Genomic DNA, 18,733 nt, shown 5'->3' with positions numbered 1-18,733 from the left:
TCTATAGATAATTTCAGTTTTTCCCCAAGGCCGGCCAACATTTAAATTCCTGTGACATTATTCTATTGTCACTGGTGGTCGTTTATTATATACAGATGGGTTTCTTTTTTGCGTGCATGGGAAGAAAGGGACCCATGCTAGTGGTAGATCAAGGTCATAAAAGGACTCGCTACCCTGGATTAAAAGCCTGGTTATTGCTGGCTCTGTCTTAACTTTAAGATCGTATGCCACTTAACGGATATTTTCTGCCTGGCTCTCTGTCAATTAAATAAGCTTTATTATATTTGGGAGGCTGTTTTTCCAACGAGACAAGTATGTGTGGCATTCAAGGCATTACTAGATTTGCTTGATGTTTGCCAGTGTTAAATGATTATAAAGTTTTTAGTGACAGGATGGAAGAAATATTCCTTTGTATTATGCTTTTGAGACCAGCATCAACAGACAAGTAACTTGGCTAGCTTTTTCAAGGTCAAACAACATACCGTAGTTTGCATTTTCGAGATTTAATGCTGACTAAAATAGATGTTTATATAGTGAAAATAAGACATTGCAAGTAATGCAATTTAGAAAGAAGAGTTTATACTTTACTACTTTTGTGGGCTGCTTGGTGCAGGTTTGTTGTTTTGAGTAGTGAGGGATGGAGTCCAGGAATAGACCCATCACCAGTGGTGAGGCCAAAACAACAACCGTCAGGCTGCAGTGTGCCTGGTGCAGCAGAAGTGGAGGTTACAGGGAACCAAGAGACTGAGTTGAGCCTCTTGGGTTTGGAAGAGGAAGCTTTGGGCATAAGAGTCCCCTCGTCTAAAAAAATTCAAAATACAGGAGAAGACCAAACTTTAAACATATACAGATATACTGTTAAAAGAATATCAAATGTAATATAAATGCATCAAAAGTAATATAAATACAAAATTGAAAACCCCACATAATTACTAGAAAATGCATGACTGTATTTAATTCCACACTTCCTCTCAAGAAATTCAAGGTTTGAACTATAAATCACACCAATTTATCCCAAACGCATACAGAGTCTTAAAGAGACCAACACACATTTAAATAAACGGAGATGAATCAAGTTGGTCATTTAAATTATTTGGTTGTAAAGTATGTAAAGTATACCCCCAAAAGGCTTCCCTTTGAAGTAGAACATGATTAATATCACAGTAATCGTACCTCTGTTTCTTTACCTTTTCAACAACAACCACAAAGCTGCTGGAACTATTTCTTTTTCACAACATGTGGCACAAGTGGTCCTTCTGCAGTTTTATTATTCAATTTACTACAATGTTCAGTGACTCTTATTATAAAGCACACATGGTCTTCCCATGTTACAGTTTGAAAAATGCCTCAGTCTAAATAAATAAGTACCCAGCTTGCTGCGAGTAAAGTATAGATGACTGGGGAAGGCAACAACCTGTAAACAAAGTCTGCCTAGTAAACGTTTTGATGTGAAGTCACCCCATGGGTCAGTAATGACTCAGCTCTTGCACAGGGGACTACTTTTACCTTTTTAAATTCTGTACCAGTAAAGGGGTGTCTATAGGTTGTTAGCTGTAGGGCCTAGGAGCTATTAACACAGTTTTAAAAAGGTAAAGGTCCCCTGTGCAAGCACCGGGTCATTCTTGACCCTTAGGGTGATGTCACATCCTGACGTTTACTAGGCAGACTTTGTTTACGGGGTGGTTTGCCAGTGCCTTCCCCAGTCATCTTCTCTTTACCCCCAGCAAGCTGGGTACTCATTTGACCAACCTCAGAAGGATGGAAGGCTGAGTCAACCTTGAGTCGGCTACCTGAAACGAACTTCTGTTGCGATCGAACAGGTCGTGAGCAAAGCTTTGGACTGCAGTACTGCAGCTTACCACTCTGCACACATCTTAAATGACCAAAAGGTCCCATTTACTCCTTCTGACCCCTGATATCACTGTGAACAAGGGTATCACCAATAGACTGAGCTATTCTATATCATACCAACAGGGCATTTTTCACATCCTGAGACATCTCTGACCAAGTGTCAATGCTTAAAGATGACTTTTTAAATATGTGATACACCAAACAGGAAAATTCCATAGAGAACAACCACCTTTTTTCTCTTAAAGATCTATCATTTAGCACTAATAACTATGACCTTGTCTTCCTATCAGCCCTTGTTTTTGCTGCTATGACAACTCTCAAGGGATATTATTTTAACAGCAAAAAGATTAGGATATAATGCAAGATCTTGTATTTCAAAGAAGGACAAGTTTGTGCTGTTATGCGGCTTGTCATCTGCAATCTCATTACTAGAGATAAGAGGCACATATTTGGACAAATGTTTATGCTGATCTAGCTTGTGGGAAATTCCCCTCCTCTGTCCTCATCTATTCTGTGCAACAACTTTAGATAAAGTTATGGCACATCTGCTGCAGCACCAGTTCACGTAAAATGCCACCCATGTTGATGGATAATCATATCCTAGGTTTATCTATTTGTTTTAGAACATTTTTGTCCATGGAATTTAGGGCAGTATACATTTCCCCCTCCTCTGTTTATCCTCACAACAGCCTTGTGAGATAGGTTAAACTGAAAGAGTGTGAGTGGCTCAAGGTTTCCCACCTAAGGTTAAGTTTCATAGTGGAGTGGGGGGTTCAGTCAACAATATAAGTACAACTGTGTACATTAGTGTGCTGTAGTAATACTGTAATTGTTTGCCAGTTCTAAATATGTGTGCTCAGGTCGCAAATCTCTACTCTCTTTCCATTCTTCATTACAATGACAGTAAGTAAGGATCCATTTTAATTGATAGACAATGTGTAGTAAAATTAAATTAATAGAAATGCAGTATGCAAAAATGTGGTCTATAGCCATATTTTGGTGTTTTGCTGTTGTAGTAAGTTAAGGTTATTTAGGTATAGGACCAGACTATTTAGGGAAGTTGTCGATCCAACTTTACTTGATGACAAGCCTAATCAAAGCAATTAAATATATTCAACGCAATTCTAATATGGAGGATTCAGCAGTCATATTCAATAGACTAGTGATTTTCCAAGAAAAAGCACTTATAACTACTTTTCATCTGTTACCCAAGATATAAGCATCTGCTTCAGCTATTCACTTTCATGATCTTCAATGAAGAGTAGGAACAACCTTGACAGCTTTTATGAATAGCAAGTGGGAACCCACAAGGACTTGTAGGAGGCATCTCATTTCCCCATCCACCAATATTTCCTCTTTCCATTTCCTGAAAGCCTCCATAGTTTCTCCCCACATCGCGCTTCCTTCTCTCCTTCTAGGTTGCCAACCTCCAGGTAAGGCCTGGAGATTTCTTGGCATCACAACAGATTTCCCAACTACAGAGATCAGTTGCTCCTTAGGTTGCAAAATTCCTGGAGATTTGTCTCCCATCTTCAGCTATATTTATTATTTATTTACTTCCTTTATAAAAAAGGTAAAGGTCCCCTGTGCAAGCACCAGGTCATTCCTGACCCATGGAGTGACGTCCCATCCCGACATTTTCTAGGCAGACTTTGTTTGCGGGGTGGTTTGCCAGTGCCTTCCCCAGTCATCTTCCTTTTACCCCCAGCAAGCTTGGAACTCATTTTACCAACCTCGGAAGGATGGAAGGCTGAGTCAACTTTGAGCAGGCTACCTGAAACCAACTTCGTTGGGATTGAACTCAGGTCGTGAGCAGAGCTTGGACTGCAGTACTGCAGTTTACCACTCTGACCCACGGGGCTCCTTTACTTCCTTTATACCCCACCTTTATTCACAGTGGGGACCAAAGCAGCTTACATTATTATCCTCTCCTCTTTTTTATCCTCACAACAACCCTGTGTGGTAGGTTAGGCTGAAAGTATGTGACTGGTCCATAATCACCCAGCGACCTTCCACAGCAAGATGGGGATTTGGACCTGGGTCTCCCAGACCCTCTTCTGAAGCTCTAACTGCTACACCACACTGGCTTTCATAGGGTGCCTGCTGTTGAACAGTAGCAAGCAGCCATTTGAGTCATGCAAGTCAGGTGATATCAAGTTACCTTGAGGTTGTTTCCAGGCTTAGGGTGGCCAATCTCCTTCTAGGACCTGGATATCTCCCAGAATTACAACTGACTGCCCGACGACAGAGATTTGTCCACTTGGAGGAAACAACTGCTTTGTAGGGTGGGTTCTATTGCATTATATTCAGCTGAGGCTGTCCCCTCCCCAAACTTTGCCCTCCTCAGACTCCACCACAAAGTGGAGCTGGCAACACTAGCACCAATGAATCCTCCCTCAAAGACCAAAATAGGCCTGGAAAGCACCCTGTCCCCCCACCTTTTACTGACAACCAAGCCTTGGAATGCTATGGTTGCCTAGCAGCAGCCACTGAGGGAATCCATTACTTAAAGCTACAGGCGCTCCTTTGTATCATTTTGGGTTTTTTAAAACACCCAATGTGTTTATTTTAGATCCCACATTTTTCTGCAAACCTGGTCCCCTTTTCAGGTTTGTAGAAAGATATGCCTTGCCCTTTCACAGCTCTAGTCACTGGATTTAAGTATCCAATGATTTGGCAGACTTTGATATTGGAATTTAAGATTCTGAGATTTTGTTGTTACTACAGACCGACTTTCTTTGGATTTTAAAGACTAAAGCAGCTGCATAAATTCTAATTCTTAATGGAAATTTTCCTTTCTCTTATCAAAGTGGTCAGAACAGGATTTCATTAGTGTTGCCTCTGTGGGATTATCTTCTGAGTCAGTTTTATTTTCTCCTGTATGTTTGAAGTTGCCAATTAAAAAAAAAAGATATTTAAGTATTTTTACAATAATTAAACCACATCTAGAGTGCAGTAATAAACAAAGCCCAGGTTTAATTTAGATAGCCACTCAAGCTGCCAGTTGTCCTATTTATTTATTTAAAACATTCATATCCCGCCTTTCCACCCAGTTACAACTCTCAAGATGGTCTATGTACATCTAGATAATTCACAGTGGGTAGCCGTGTTAGTCTGTCTGTAGTAGTAGAAAAGGGCAAGAGTCCAGTAGCACCTTAAAGACGAACAAAAATATTTTCTGGTAGGGTATGGGCTTTCATGAGCCACAGCTCACTTCTTCAGATCTGAAGAAGAGTCTCCCTAGGACTAAAATGTTTAAATACGTATCTCTGAAAACTCCTTCAGACGTCATTACATTTCAGTCTTCAATAGTCAAAAAGACACAAAGCAGAGCAGGAGACGTACAAAAAAAAAAAAGTTTCCTCAGGCCAGGAAGTTTTTCTTGTTACTTTTACACTCCTCCCTTCTCCTGCGTAGCTACAACAGCTGTCTGACTTCTGCTTAGACAACATCGAAGGGGCTCTGAGAGCGCCAATATAACCATTGAAGTTCTGGTAAAACATTAATTCACTTTCGCCTGGAGTTGCAGCCACCTTTAGCACCGGGGGGGGGGAGGGGGCTGCCCAGCTTCCCTCGACTTGAACTTTAACAGGCTTCGTACCTGCATCTCTCTAGGCTGGCCTTTTCTGTTGAGCTGCTGCCTGTCACGTAGCTGTTAAATTTAGGGACCGCCCCCCCTTTTTTATTGTTTCTTTTTACACAAGTTTCAATATATATTTCTTATTCTACATACATTGTTTGTATAACGTACTTTAACCATTTCCTCCCCCCCCCCTTTTACGACTAGCAAAACTGGTCAAGGCCAAGCGCTTCCAAAGTGAGCGGGGCGCGCCTGTCCGTGGCGTTTTCGCTCTTTACCCCACTGGAAGCAGCACTGAGGCAATTTAACGAGCGTACACTTTCTTTTTTTTTGCCCCACCCCCGCGATTACCGTTGGAGGTTATGAGGCAGAAGTGTAAACGATGTACTTTTACAGGGCGGGAGAGGGGGGCAGGCAGGCGGGCAGGCAGGCGAGGCTCTCTCTTCCTCCCTTTGTGTCCCGCTGAGGCGCACTTCGCCGCCGCCGGTTCCCGCGCTCGGGGTGGCGCCGAGCTCCTCGCTCGCTCGCTCCCCCCCCCTCCGTCCCCCCGGCTCTCTCCTCTCCTCTCGGCCGGCCCTCCGCCTCCCCACCCCCGGGGGCTGCGTGAGAGGGAGCGCGCGCGTGTGTGTGTGTGTGTGTTCGTGTCTGGGCCGGCCAAGATGGCGGCAGCGGCGGGGTCCGGCGCGGGGCTGCTGGGGGCGCGCGGGGGGGAGCCCGGCGCCACCCCCTTGGCCCCCGAGGAGGTGGCCCGCAGGCTCCAGGGCACACGGCGGGAGCTGAGCAACAGGCGCAAGATCCTGCTGAGGAACCTGCCCGCCGAAAGCAGCAGCCAGGTGGGTGGCACCCCCCGGTCCCGCTCCTCAGCCCCTGCCCCAGGCGGGAAAGTGCGGGGCAAAAACTGGGCGGGGGGGAGTGGGGTCGGGGGGGGGCAGCCCCGACCCCTCCCCTGGCTTGGGGTAAGCAGGGAGGGCCAGTGGAGGTGGCTGGTGGGGATTCATCGGAGAGGTGCAGGTGGGCGATCCCCATCTCCAGGAGCGCAGAAGGGGCCCCTGGTCCCAGCAGAGATGAAGTAAAGATAGGCAAGGGGTCTGGGAGCAGGACATATGTGCGCATTAGTAAGGGAGGAAGCCACAGACCACATTCTAAAGTGTAGGGAGGAAGAAGAAAACAGATATAAATGTTCTGGAGTGAAGGATGGCTAGACGACCAGAAGTCCTAGCAGACTTCTGGGGATGGGTGGGAGTTTGTAGGTCCCTTTTCTAGTTGCCAGAGGCAGCCTGTGCTCAGGATGGTCCCCTCCCTTTTTGCTGTTTTGGGGGCATGTGCTAGACACAGGAAAACATGAGATGAATATGAACCTCTTATTATTTTTGGCGTTATCCTGGTTTTTTTTTTTTTGAGGAATATAGTCTGTATTCCTGGTATACCCTATACACTTGGATGTAGGGGAGCAAGGACTGTGGTGCATGAGTAAAGAGAGGAAGCTTAATATCACATAAACTGGAGTGGCACAGCAGCCAGGAGTCACTCTTGCCAGAATGATAGAAAAGAAACTAAAGGAAACAGTTTTTTTCTTGCATTCTTTTGCCTGGAAGCATGCTTCTGATCTCTTGCCTGTGGTTCCCATACAGCATCCTGCTTATAGTTTTGTTTTGATTTTGGAAATCAAATGTTCTCAGCTTACCCTATGATCCATGTATTGTTTCGTGTTTCTTTTATTAGGTATGTGAATTAATTTTAATGTCTCATTAGAGACATTACTGTAGTGTAGATGGAGAGAAATACAGACTCAAGATAGTCTGACATTACTATTTCCATACAAGAACATTGTAGAAAAGTCCTGGGTTGCTTTAACCAACACAGACATGGTCTATATAAATTGCATGTGATTGACAGATTAGACAGGGTCCTCTAGCTCCTGACATGCGTAATGTTTTACTGAATGCCAAATAAACTCAGTGCCTCAGGTAGAGTGACATACAACTCAATAGGCTTTCTTTTGTGGTTGGGGATGGGGGGACATAACATGCTTTCACCATATTTAGATGTAGAAAACGGTTACCAGGACTATTCTTCTTATGAAATATACTATTGTGATCAGTAAACTTTTTTTATTTCAAAGAATGAAAATGGTTTACGATTGTTTAATATGTATGGCTGTATTAAAACAATGCTCCCTAACTATGCCCTTTCCAGTGGAGACCCATTTGCATCCAGAACGTAGGAAGCATTTATACAGCCATTAGTCCATCCAGTTCAGCACTGTATAATCTCGTAGCATTTCTTCAGGGTCTTGGGCAGGGTCTTTTGCAACTTTCGCTATCCAAGACCCTTCTAATTGGGGATAGCAGGGATCATATCTGCTTCACATGCAATGTAGGTGCTCTAGCACATCACTGGAATAGTAGTTCAAAGCCTGACTTAATCGCAAATCTGACGTAAGAAATTGCAAGACCATTGGGCAAACATTTTAATATTCCAGGACATGCTGTTGCAGATCTGAAAGTCACTGTTCTACAAAACAAAATCGTCTAAAGGAATATGTACAATGAGAAAGTGCTGAATTAGAACTCCCCAACAAGTTAAACAGCTTTTATCATCCTGGCTTAAACTGAGACTTGGACTTCATCACATTATAATTTATAGTAACCTAAAAGGAACTATGTTTTAGAAACTTTTGTAGACTGTTAATAACATGCTGTCTCATACCATATCCCTTTACTGATGTTGGTTAAGTCTTTCATTCTTCAAATAAGTAGTTTGCTATTTACCTTTTATTGTACTTTTGTTAATTTTCATCTTATGAGAGAGTGGCTAGAACCTCTGACCCCTCTCAATATCTGTTATGTATAACCAGAGAATCACACAAGATTTGATACTAGGCCTGACTTTGCTCAACTCCTCCCCCTTTCCCCTTCTGCAACTTACTTAAAATGAGGTACATTATTTTGTTCCTCTGTATCTGAGGAAGTGAGCTCTTACTCATGAGAAATCATATTGGAATAAATATTGTCAGTCTTTAAGGTTCCACTGGACTTCTGTTTTCTTTTTAAACCACCCTCACAGTTGCTGCCTCATGATGGTTTCAATAAAGGTCCAGGATAAAAACAGTGTGACTATGTGTGTCCTCATAAGCAATCTAATAGAAGTCATTGAGTTAATCGATATGAGAAATAGATAATGTCCAAAGTATAAGTCAAAAAGATTCAGTGCAATGCTAAAGCTAAAATACAGTCCAAATTATGGTTGCTACTGATAGAAAGGTTTTACAGAAAAGCTTCATCTTGCCTACCTTTCTGAAACTTAATAAAGAATGAGTCCTCTGCACTTCTTTGGGCAAACTGTTTGATAGTGATAACATAATGATAAATGAAAATGATTGGACACAGTGGAACAAATCATTGTATGGGAAGGGATGCAGAAGATACATTACTCAGATGAATATAACTAACTAGCATATATCAGGAGATAAATCCTTCAGATATGCGAGTCCTAGGTTGTAAAGGGTTTTATAGGCAGGCTTAACTGAATCCAGAAGCAAACAGACAGCCAATGGAGAGGTTGCAAAGCAGGTGTTATGTACTGAAAACATCTAGCTGTTGACCAGAGATGCATGACTGCCTTCTGTACCATGATTGTCTTCAAGGATTAATCTGTAGAGTTCACTACAGTAGTCTGGTCTTGGGTTACTGTATAATGGATACGAATAGCAAGTTACATGAGTACAAGTATAGCTTGTAAACGGGATGTAATTGAATTGTTTCAATTACATTACAATTACAGTTCTAGCAATTATACCAACCTGCAATTATACCATTTGCAAGACTGGATCTAGCAGAATCCTTGGACTCTTCACATGATCAGAAAATGATAAACTAACAATATCAAGGATGAGTGAGACCACTACCATCAACATAAATCTTGTCCTTCCAAGCCAGCAACATCTCCAACTTGTCTGGATTCAGTTTCGTCCTCGGCTACCACAGCTTCCAGCTACTAGTTGGGGACTTGGCTGCAGCTTCTAGAGGAATAAAGAAATGTAGACTGGGTGTTACTCACATACTGATGACAGCCAACTCCAAAGTTACGAATGATTTGCCTAACTTAAATATCGAAAAGCATGAAGAGGAGACTGGAATCTCATGGAAGCCTGCTTGATTGGTCTCAGGCTGATGAGTCTTCACCTTCTGTGGTGGGAGTCCTCAACCTTTTTGAGCCCGTGGGAGCCTTTGAAATTCGTACACAACTAAAAATGGCTGCCACAGGAGGCAGAGCAAACCACAGAATGTTGAGGTATAACTCTGATAGCAATTCTACATTTCAGACAGAAACTCTGTTAACAGGATCCCTTTTTAAATGAACATAATGTTTTAAATCATTTTCTTGTATAGACATGCTTACCTTCAGTCACACAGTGAAGATCCTTGTGCTGTGGTAGCAGCTTCTACCAAGGCAACTTCATAAAATCCACACAACCAAACAGTTCTCCAATGGCCTATCCCTATTTTGTCCTGTCAATTTTCTAAAACCATTTGGAGGGCATGAGTGCCATGTTGGGGACCCCTGTTCTATAGAAACTCTTGAAGTCCTGTAAAGTAATAAAGAATCAAGCCAATGGTTTGTACACCATGCATTGTAAGTTCAATATTATGACATACTCTCAAATGTGGGCAGATGATAAATTCAAGAGCATCTTTATAAAAATGGAATTCAACTGCAGATGAGAAAGCCATTAGAGTTGTTTCTTTTTAAAACCAGATGTGAAGCAAGAGTGAAAAGAGTTGAGGACAACTCTACTAAGTAGTACAAGACAGATGCCCAATCAAGAGTTGAAGAACTTCCGCCTCAGTCCTTTCTCTTGCTCCCTTCGCAGGTGGCAACACCACACCACAAACCCAATGAGGACAACAAATACAAACAGAGATAGAAGGGAGATGGAGGCGATCACTTCCCTCGCTCATTAACATTCAAGCGGTTTTAGGGCAGGCATTGCATCTTGTCACTGGACTTGGGGGGAGGCACTGCATTTTCTCCAGTATCCCCTTCCCCACACTATTTCTTCTTTTCCTCCTCCTGGTAGCCCCCATGTCTTCACCTTTCCATGCTTCCTTTTCTCCTTCCCACCTACCTACCCAATTCTGTGTGGTTCGCTAGCAATGGCCACCGAGTGCTGTTTCTTAAAGCTGCTGCTGCTTCTAGTATTTTTGGCAGTGTTACCCACCCCCTTGTATTTTTTTTTTCAGATTCTTCTGCAAACCTGGGATTTTTTCAGTTTTGTAGAAAGATCTGTCTTGTATGTCCTTGACTCCAGTTTCTGGATTTAAGTATCCACAGATTTGGCCATGATGAGAATTAGATATATTGACTTGGTAATTAAATGGACACAGATCAGTCACTAAAAATGGAACTACTTAGAAACCAGTAGGAGATCATTTTAGTCTCCCTGAACATCCAGCAAGAGACTTAAAGATTGCAAGACTTCAGCAAAAAAAGAAGTCAAAGGGAGACTCCAACAAGGAACTGCTAAATTGGAATTGCTACAGATTTGATATTCTCAGATCTGGAGTTGGGTTTATTATCTTCCTACTGAAAGTATATTGTCCCTTGTTACAGGCTCATGCACATGATTCAGAATTATTTCGCTAATTCATCAAGAGTTGGGGATGATCTCAATCTACTCTGAGTTCTCTTTTGCAATCTTGTTTTCTGTGTTCTACAATATAATGTAAGCACACTCATTTCATGAGATACTGGGTATTGTGGCCTCTGCAATAATACTCTTCCATACCTTCTTCAGTGATAGCTTTGCCAACTGAATTGAATTTTGGCTCATGAAAATGTATGCCATGCCACAACATATATGTTACTGTTTGTGGTACTGCAAGACTCTTGGCTGTTTTGGCTGAAGCAGACTAACATAGCTATCCTTCTGGATGGAATTTGTCTTTTGCCTGGGTATAGCAATATCATTTGTGAAAAGAATCAGTGCAAAAGTCTCTCTGATTTTTTAAAGATAATAATTTGGAGCTTTTAAAAATCTGCAAGTACATTCTTTTTGGCCATTAATGTTGTGATTTAGTTGTTTTTGAAGAAATAAACACTTGAATCCATACTCCTTTATATGTACTATTGTATAGTAATTACCAACACTAGTAGGTCTGGTTTATCCTCAGACGACAAGTTTATAACCCTTGTATAGGTTTTAGTGTTGTAATAAGTTAACATTTAAGGTATATACCCTAGGGGAAAAACAGACAATGTTGTTAGAGGAGGATGTTTCCTGAGCCAACCTGGGTAACTAATCTTTATATGCTAGCCTTGCTTTTATACTTACAAACTTGCATCAATATAAACGTTTTTTAAAGTTCTTATGCATATAGTGTACAAGGATTTTAAAATGACATCTACCCCTCCCTCAGTCTAGGTAGAAGACAGTGAGTAATGAAAGTGGTATCATTAGTAATTATAAAAGAACCTTAAAATACTAGGGGCTGTGTAAAAATAAAATGAACAGGTTGCTTCCGGAAAGCTCATGAACTTAAAACGTAAGCCAACAGGAAAGAACTTGGAGGGGGAAGTGGGAAACTGCACTAGCTGGGCAAAACTTAAAAGTGAAAAAAAGAATTGAAATCTTATACAATAGTTAATCTACAAGGAAGAAAATAGCCGAGGTATAATATAACATCAGGAAAAATTTACAGGGGAGAACAGATGAGTTTTGATCATTTCTAAAAGGAACATAAAGGAGAGCAGCCAAATACCTAAAAGGAAAAAGTTCCCATTCTTAAAGGGTTCCATCAGAAAGAAGGCACAGAGACAAGGAAGCACAAGGAAGTAAAGGTTTAGCAAGTAAAAAAATAGAAGCAGCAATAAAGATGAGGCAAAATCATGAAGCGATGATAAGGTTAGAAATGTAACTAATATAGCCCGTGAAGAGAACCTTATGGAGATGTAAGGTGATTGAAGTTCAAAGAAACAACAAAATAATGAACAGAACACAAAAGACTCATAAAGCTAGTGGGAAGACCTATAAGGAAAATTTTACAATAATCAATGCAGGTAGAATAAAAGTCTGAATGAGAATTCTACTACAATCAGTGGGTACACGAGAGATTAATTTGGGAAACAGTATTTCTAAAACCAATGAAAAACTAGTTGGAGCTCATGTTACTGCTAGCAAAGAGAAGGAAGATAATACATAAGCTGTGTACTTGCTGAGAAAACAAAGGAGCGATATTGGAGCTATCTGTGGCACGTATATAGGCTTCACAGATTCCCCACCCCCAGGTCTCTTTAATGCTTTAAAAGCATTGGCTTCAATGGAATGTGTTAATACTCTCATTCAAAGTCTGTAACACTAGTATGCCACTGGCGATGCTAGTCAATATCCTTTGGCTGCTTCACAGAGGAGGTACAACACCAGAAGGAAGGGAACAAATGGAAGATGAACACATACCAGGGAGTTCTGGAGGTGTGGTGCCAAGTTCCCTCCTGCAATCATGTTCCCTTTTGCCAGACTCATATGCAGGGAAGAAAACATGGCCATTCTAGCCATAGCACCACCATGCCACTGCAATTTTCTTAACAGAACAGCCCTGATAGTATGACTAAAATCTCTCTTGTGCAAGGACTTGGGGTAGGGTGTGGGGAGTGGCTAAGGAGCACCAGTCTGTTGCCAGGCAAGAGGGATTTAGATAATAGGGCTTTAAAAAAGGAACATATAACTACATGTTCACAGAAAGCATAATAACTCACTGGGAAAGGCACCCATGTAGGAAACAGGAGCCATGGGTTCAGAGCCCATTAACAGGAGGATGCTGGGAAAAAGCAACAGACCAATCAGCAACACAGCAAAAAGGAGATACAGATTAGCAATTGTACCTGATGCACTGGGTAACAATCCTCTAACCACACACCCAATTCAGCACACAGTGACGACACAGTAGCATTAGAAATCCCTCAGCACCAGACAGCCTTGGAAGAGGTTCCAGACATCGCTGAGGTTTTGCGTCATCAAACACAATCACATGGGATGGGTCACTCCTGCAATGGACTGCCCCACATGTTAATCGTTTGGGTTGACAAATCCCCAAATACCACGTCTGCAGCAGAGAAGGAAGGCATTACTGCCACATTTCACTGTCATCCCATTAACCCTTGTTGTACATCTCTCCCCTTGCTGCATCATGCATGTAGCATGGTTTATAAGACCACAGTGGTGATGTGGGGGAGAGGGCCACCTGAGGATCCCTTCAGCCTCCTCCCAGTGTGACTTCCATGCAGAGTTAGTAAAGAGCAATGAAGTGGAAACTGATCCTTATCTTTCAAGCCCCAGTGAAATAGAGACACAGATATGACGCAATCTACACATTTATTTGACTGCATAAGGCACAGAGTTCTGTAAGCAACACAAATAAATGGGCTTGCCAACTCTCTTGTTCTAGCTTGGCTCCTGTGCATTTGTGATTGTAAGCCACACAAGAGCTTGGGGATATTGTACAATCATATTTTTTTACTCTGCCTGTGTTGTGAAGGGATTTTAAAGTTACACCAGGGTTATTGCCATGGCAATGTTATTCCAGCACTGGGGGCATGATTGAGACTATGGAGGTTTAGGATGCCAGCTGTCCCACTTAAGGTGCTGAAACCTTATTTATTGTCCACCTTTCTTGCTGAGTATCAAGGCAGGCCCTGATGATACCCATTTCTACTCCAGCACCAGAGTTATACTGGTGTAGCTTATATATGGTGGCATAGGGCTTAAGTGCTATCCAACACCAGGCAGAGTTTAGGATGGCAGTGAGAGGATCACAACCCAGTTAGGGGGGAAATCCACAGAGTTCATTGAGACTTCTTCCCAAGTAAACGCTGCAGACTTGTGCTTGCTGATTTGGGAGAAAGACTCATTAAACGATGTGAGGTTTTTTGTTTTTGTATACTACATACGCATAAAATATATTTTATATATACAATAGCTAAAAGAAACTGGTTTGAACATAGTAGCTGTTCAGAGTTTCATTGTCAGAGGGGGAAAGTTATGAGCTATTTTAGCACACTTATTTTCATGGTGCAGATAGATCTTTTATAATACTGCAATGAGTATTACCAAAAAAGGAGTTCAATTCATAGACATTTTCATTAGCCATGCTGCCTGTTGGAGTAAGCTTAGCATTCATTTTGTATCAGAGTTGTTTTCCTAGATATCCATAGCAGTGTTAGATTGCATGCAGATAAGTTTAGAAAACCTGGTGGATAAATAATCCCCCCTTTATACATATTTTGTACCATCCATACTGACTAATAATTCAGAAGGGACTTAGATAGAAATATAGATTTAGTTTTTGTTGTTGCAAATGATGCACTTTCAGTGCTATTTACTGTAAATATATTTTTGATCACTATATATGAACACTATGTAAACATGCCGATTATAAGCATTTGCATTCTTTGCATTAGAAGTGTAGTGCCCAAAAATACTCAAGTATAACAAGGTTTTGTGGGAAGAAAAGGGACAAGAAAATTGATATAGATGTGCATTCCCACCCAGATTTCACAAGATGGGATGTTTTGTCCCATCTTTGCAAGTTAGGATTGCATAGAGTAATTTTATTCAAAATGTACACTACACACTGCATCAGAAAACATCCATGGTTCCCAATTTAGCAAGAGACATAGGCTTGGCAACCTCCAGGTAGGGCCTGGAGATCTCCCAGGATTACAACTGATTTCCAGAGAACAGACATCAGTTCTCCTGGAGCAAATGACTGCTTTAGAGTGTGGACCTGTTGAAGTCCTTCCGCTCTCCAAACCCTGACCTCCCCAGGCTCCACCCCCAATTCTCCAGGAAATTTCCAATCTAGATTTAGCAACCCTGAAGGGAATCCACATCCAAATCCAGAGCTGCCAAGAGCCACCATGGCCCCTCGGACAAAGATTTCATCTCCCCACCCCATATGACCCTGATGCAAATAACGTAACAAAACAAATCACTTGGCTGGTTGTTACCACACATCTATAATAACAAAAGAATATGCATATCCATCTGTCCATTTGTGGCAGGCATAACTCAGAAAATAAAACTAGGAATCTCAAAATTGGCCACCAGTTTTAGGATAATTGTGGGTGTTCCAGGTAGGGTTGCTGGAGATCTCCTGCTATTATGACTGATTTCCTGCCAATAGAGATCAGTTCACCTGGAGAAAATGGGCCACTTTGGCAATTAGACTCTATGGCATGGAAGTCCCTTCCCTCCCCAAACCCTGCCCTCCTCAGGCTCTGCCCCCAAAATCTCCAGGTATTTCCCAACCCGGAGCTAGCAACCCAAGTTCCAGGGCCAAAAAATGAAAGGAATTGGAATATCCTGTCCCATGTTATCTCCAGACACCTTCCCATTCTATTTGCAATGGAAGCTAAAGTTGTATAGTGGTTAAAGTGTCAGACTAGGATCTGGGAAGCCCTGGTTCAAATCCCCACTCTGCCATGGATGCTTGCTGGGTGACCTTGGGCCCCTCACACACTCTCAGTCTAATCTACTTCACAGGGTTGTTGTGAGGATAAAACAGAGGAGAGAAGGAGGATGTAAACCACTATGGGTCTCCCTTAGGGAGAAAGTAGGGGCATAAATAAAGTAAACAAATAAGTTCTAACTTCAGTTCCTCATTTGTTACCACTAAAACAGATCAACATTTATCATCATGCATATAAAGGGAAGAGGGAAGCATCCTTTTACTACTTTGATAGATTATAGGGAAATATTAAGTCCTCCTTCTGTTCATGATATTAACCAAGGTTTGCTGCTATACTACTATTAAAGACAATTTAGTAGTCCGATAGAGATCAGTTCACCTGGAGATAATGGCCACTTTGGCAACTAGATTCTATGGCATTGAAGTCTCTCCCCTCCCCAAGCCCTACCCTCCTCAGGCTCCGCCCCAAAAACCTCCCACCTGTTGCAAAGAGGGACCTGGCAACCCTAACAAGCCAGCAGTCAGAGATACTCTGTAGTGGCTATAGTCAGAACTGCATTAGAAAAAATTTTTAAATGTGTTCTGGGAATACAGCATGCTTCTGGCTTCAGGGGCCCTTCAGCTGACGTGGGCCCCAGAATTTTGTCCCCTCTTTGCAAATCTGCCTTGCTGAAAGAAGTATCTGTCTAAGGCTGCAGTCCTATGTACACTTGGAACTATGTCCCATTGGAATCAGCAAGGCTTGCTTCTGAGCAGGGTGGATACAAAGAATAATTTTTAAAAGAATCCTAATGGGATTTGGGATGTGTATAATTTTCTCTTTCTCTTTCTATAATTTTCTCTTAATGCAAATCTAAAGTTTCTTAAAACTATATATTTTGTACCCTATTATGAACTTATAAAACATTACTTTGTAAAGAAAGAAGGGCAAAACATCTTTATAAGTCATTAGACACATACACCATTAATAGTTCAGCTACCTAAATTATGGCTTCATACTAGGAGTTAGAATAGGGTTGCCAACCTCCAGGTAATAACAGAAGATCCCTTATTACAACTGATCTCCAGCCGATAGAGATCAGTTCACCTGAAGAAAATGGCAGCTTTGGCAATTGGATTCTATGGCATTGAAGTCCCTCCCCTATCCAAACCTCACCCTCCTCAGGCTCTGCCCCAAAAACCTCCCACTGAAGGCAAAAAGGGACCTGGCAACCTTAGGTTAGAAACTGGCAAGTCACCTCAGATGTGACCCACAGATGAGTGTTCTTTTACCCATGTTCAGGTCTGCCCTTGCTTTTCATTTATTTATTGATTTGTTGGATTTATAGGTCGCTCTTTCCTGACCAGGTCAGGTTCAGAGCAGCTCACAGCCATTTAAAAACAATTTAAAACCAATCCATAATTTACAACACAATTATGCATAATAAAACCAGGCGCCTTCAGCCATAACATCCACAAGTACCATAATAATAACAACAATAACAGTAATAACAATAGTGGGAGCTATAACAGAGGCAGAAGGGAAGAGGAGGGGAGGCTAGCCAGATGGAAACTGTCACTGTCCTCAACCAAATGCCTGGTGTAACAGCTCAGTTTTGCAGCCCCTGTGGAACTGCTTCAAGTCCCACAGGGCCTGAATCTCACTGGGCATAACATTCTACCAGTCTGTGGCCAGAGCCAAAAAGAGCGTTGTTCCTGGTCGAGGACAGACAGATGCTGATGCTCAAGATAATTTACTTTTGTGCGGTTGCAGGCATGAGAGGGCAGGGTAGCTCTGTGACAAAGGAAAAAGAGACCCTAATAAGGGTCATGAGCACAGGTCATGTATATAATTTTATAAAATAATGAAACATTAAAGATATTAAGATATAATGTACCATTTGTGGGGCTGCCAACAACCTGGAGAAAAATGTCTTGCCCCGTTAATGGAGGCTTATTGTGTAGAAATGAGCACTTGAAGATTTTCATGGCACCGAGGTAAAGAACCTCCCATTAAGCCTCTTTTAAAGGAGCGGGATGTTTTTTCAGGTTGATGGCAGTCTTAACCATCTGAGGTTGTATAAGGTCTAGTTTTAAATCACTAGGGTTCTATAGTTGTAGCTACAAATTATTAATTTTTATTTTAAAAGGTTAAGGTCCCCTGTGCAAGCACCGGGTCATTACTGACCCATGGGGTGACATCACATCCCAACCTTTACTAGGCAGACTATGTTTACGGGGTGGTTTGCCAGTGCCTTCCCCAGTCGTCTTCCCTTTACCCCAGCAAGCTGGATACTCATTTTACTGACCTTGGAAGGATGGACAGCTGAGTCAACCTTGAGCTGGCTGAAACTGACTTCCTGAAACCGACTTCCATCAGGATCGAACTCAGGTTGTGAGCAGAGCTTTTGACTGCAATACTGCAACTTACCACTCTGCGCCACGAGCTCTTTTTATTTAGGAGATTTAAATCTGTGATTTAAATTGGCATTGTTTTCTTGGTGATTTAAATTGCATTCTGCTTCTGAGTGAACAGGCATAGGATTGGACTGTATTTTGTTTTCATTTTTGTTTGTTTGTTTTCTGGCAACATAGATATAGTTTATTTTTATGTTCATACTTTCACCATTTACAAAGGGTGTTTCTGCTTTATGTTTTTTTAACTGACCGATTAGCTGGCATTTATCAGTAGCTCAGCAGTGGTTGCATGAACTTCATATAGCAACTCACACTTTGGTATCATATCAACAGTGAAGCATTTTTACTAGGTTGGTGTTAGAAATGGGTTTTGTTCTTTTTTAGTCCTGTCAGTTATTGCTAAGATCTGCAGGGTTTATGTATGTCTTATATCTGCAGA

At 41.8% G+C, this 18,733-nt stretch overlaps 1 protein-coding gene across 1 annotated transcript in view; it reads left to right on the top strand.

Moving 5' to 3' along the window:
* The first annotated feature begins 6,090 nt into the window (after nucleotides 1-6,090).
* Nucleotides 6,091-18,733, top strand: part of RAVER2 (ribonucleoprotein, PTB binding 2) — a 43,898-nt gene continuing 31,255 nt past the window's right edge. The window contains exon 1 of the mRNA XM_056845461.1: nucleotides 6,091-6,264. Coding sequence (XP_056701439.1) covers nucleotides 6,091-6,264 — 174 coding nt within the window. The remainder of the gene's footprint in view (nucleotides 6,265-18,733) is intronic.

Source organism: Euleptes europaea, chromosome 2, assembly GCF_029931775.1.
Source record: "Euleptes europaea isolate rEulEur1 chromosome 2, rEulEur1.hap1, whole genome shotgun sequence".
NCBI classification, from domain to species: domain Eukaryota; kingdom Metazoa; phylum Chordata; class Lepidosauria; order Squamata; family Sphaerodactylidae; genus Euleptes; species Euleptes europaea.
Note: the sequence above shows the minus strand (reverse complement) of the source record. Positions and strands in the feature narration are given on the sequence as shown.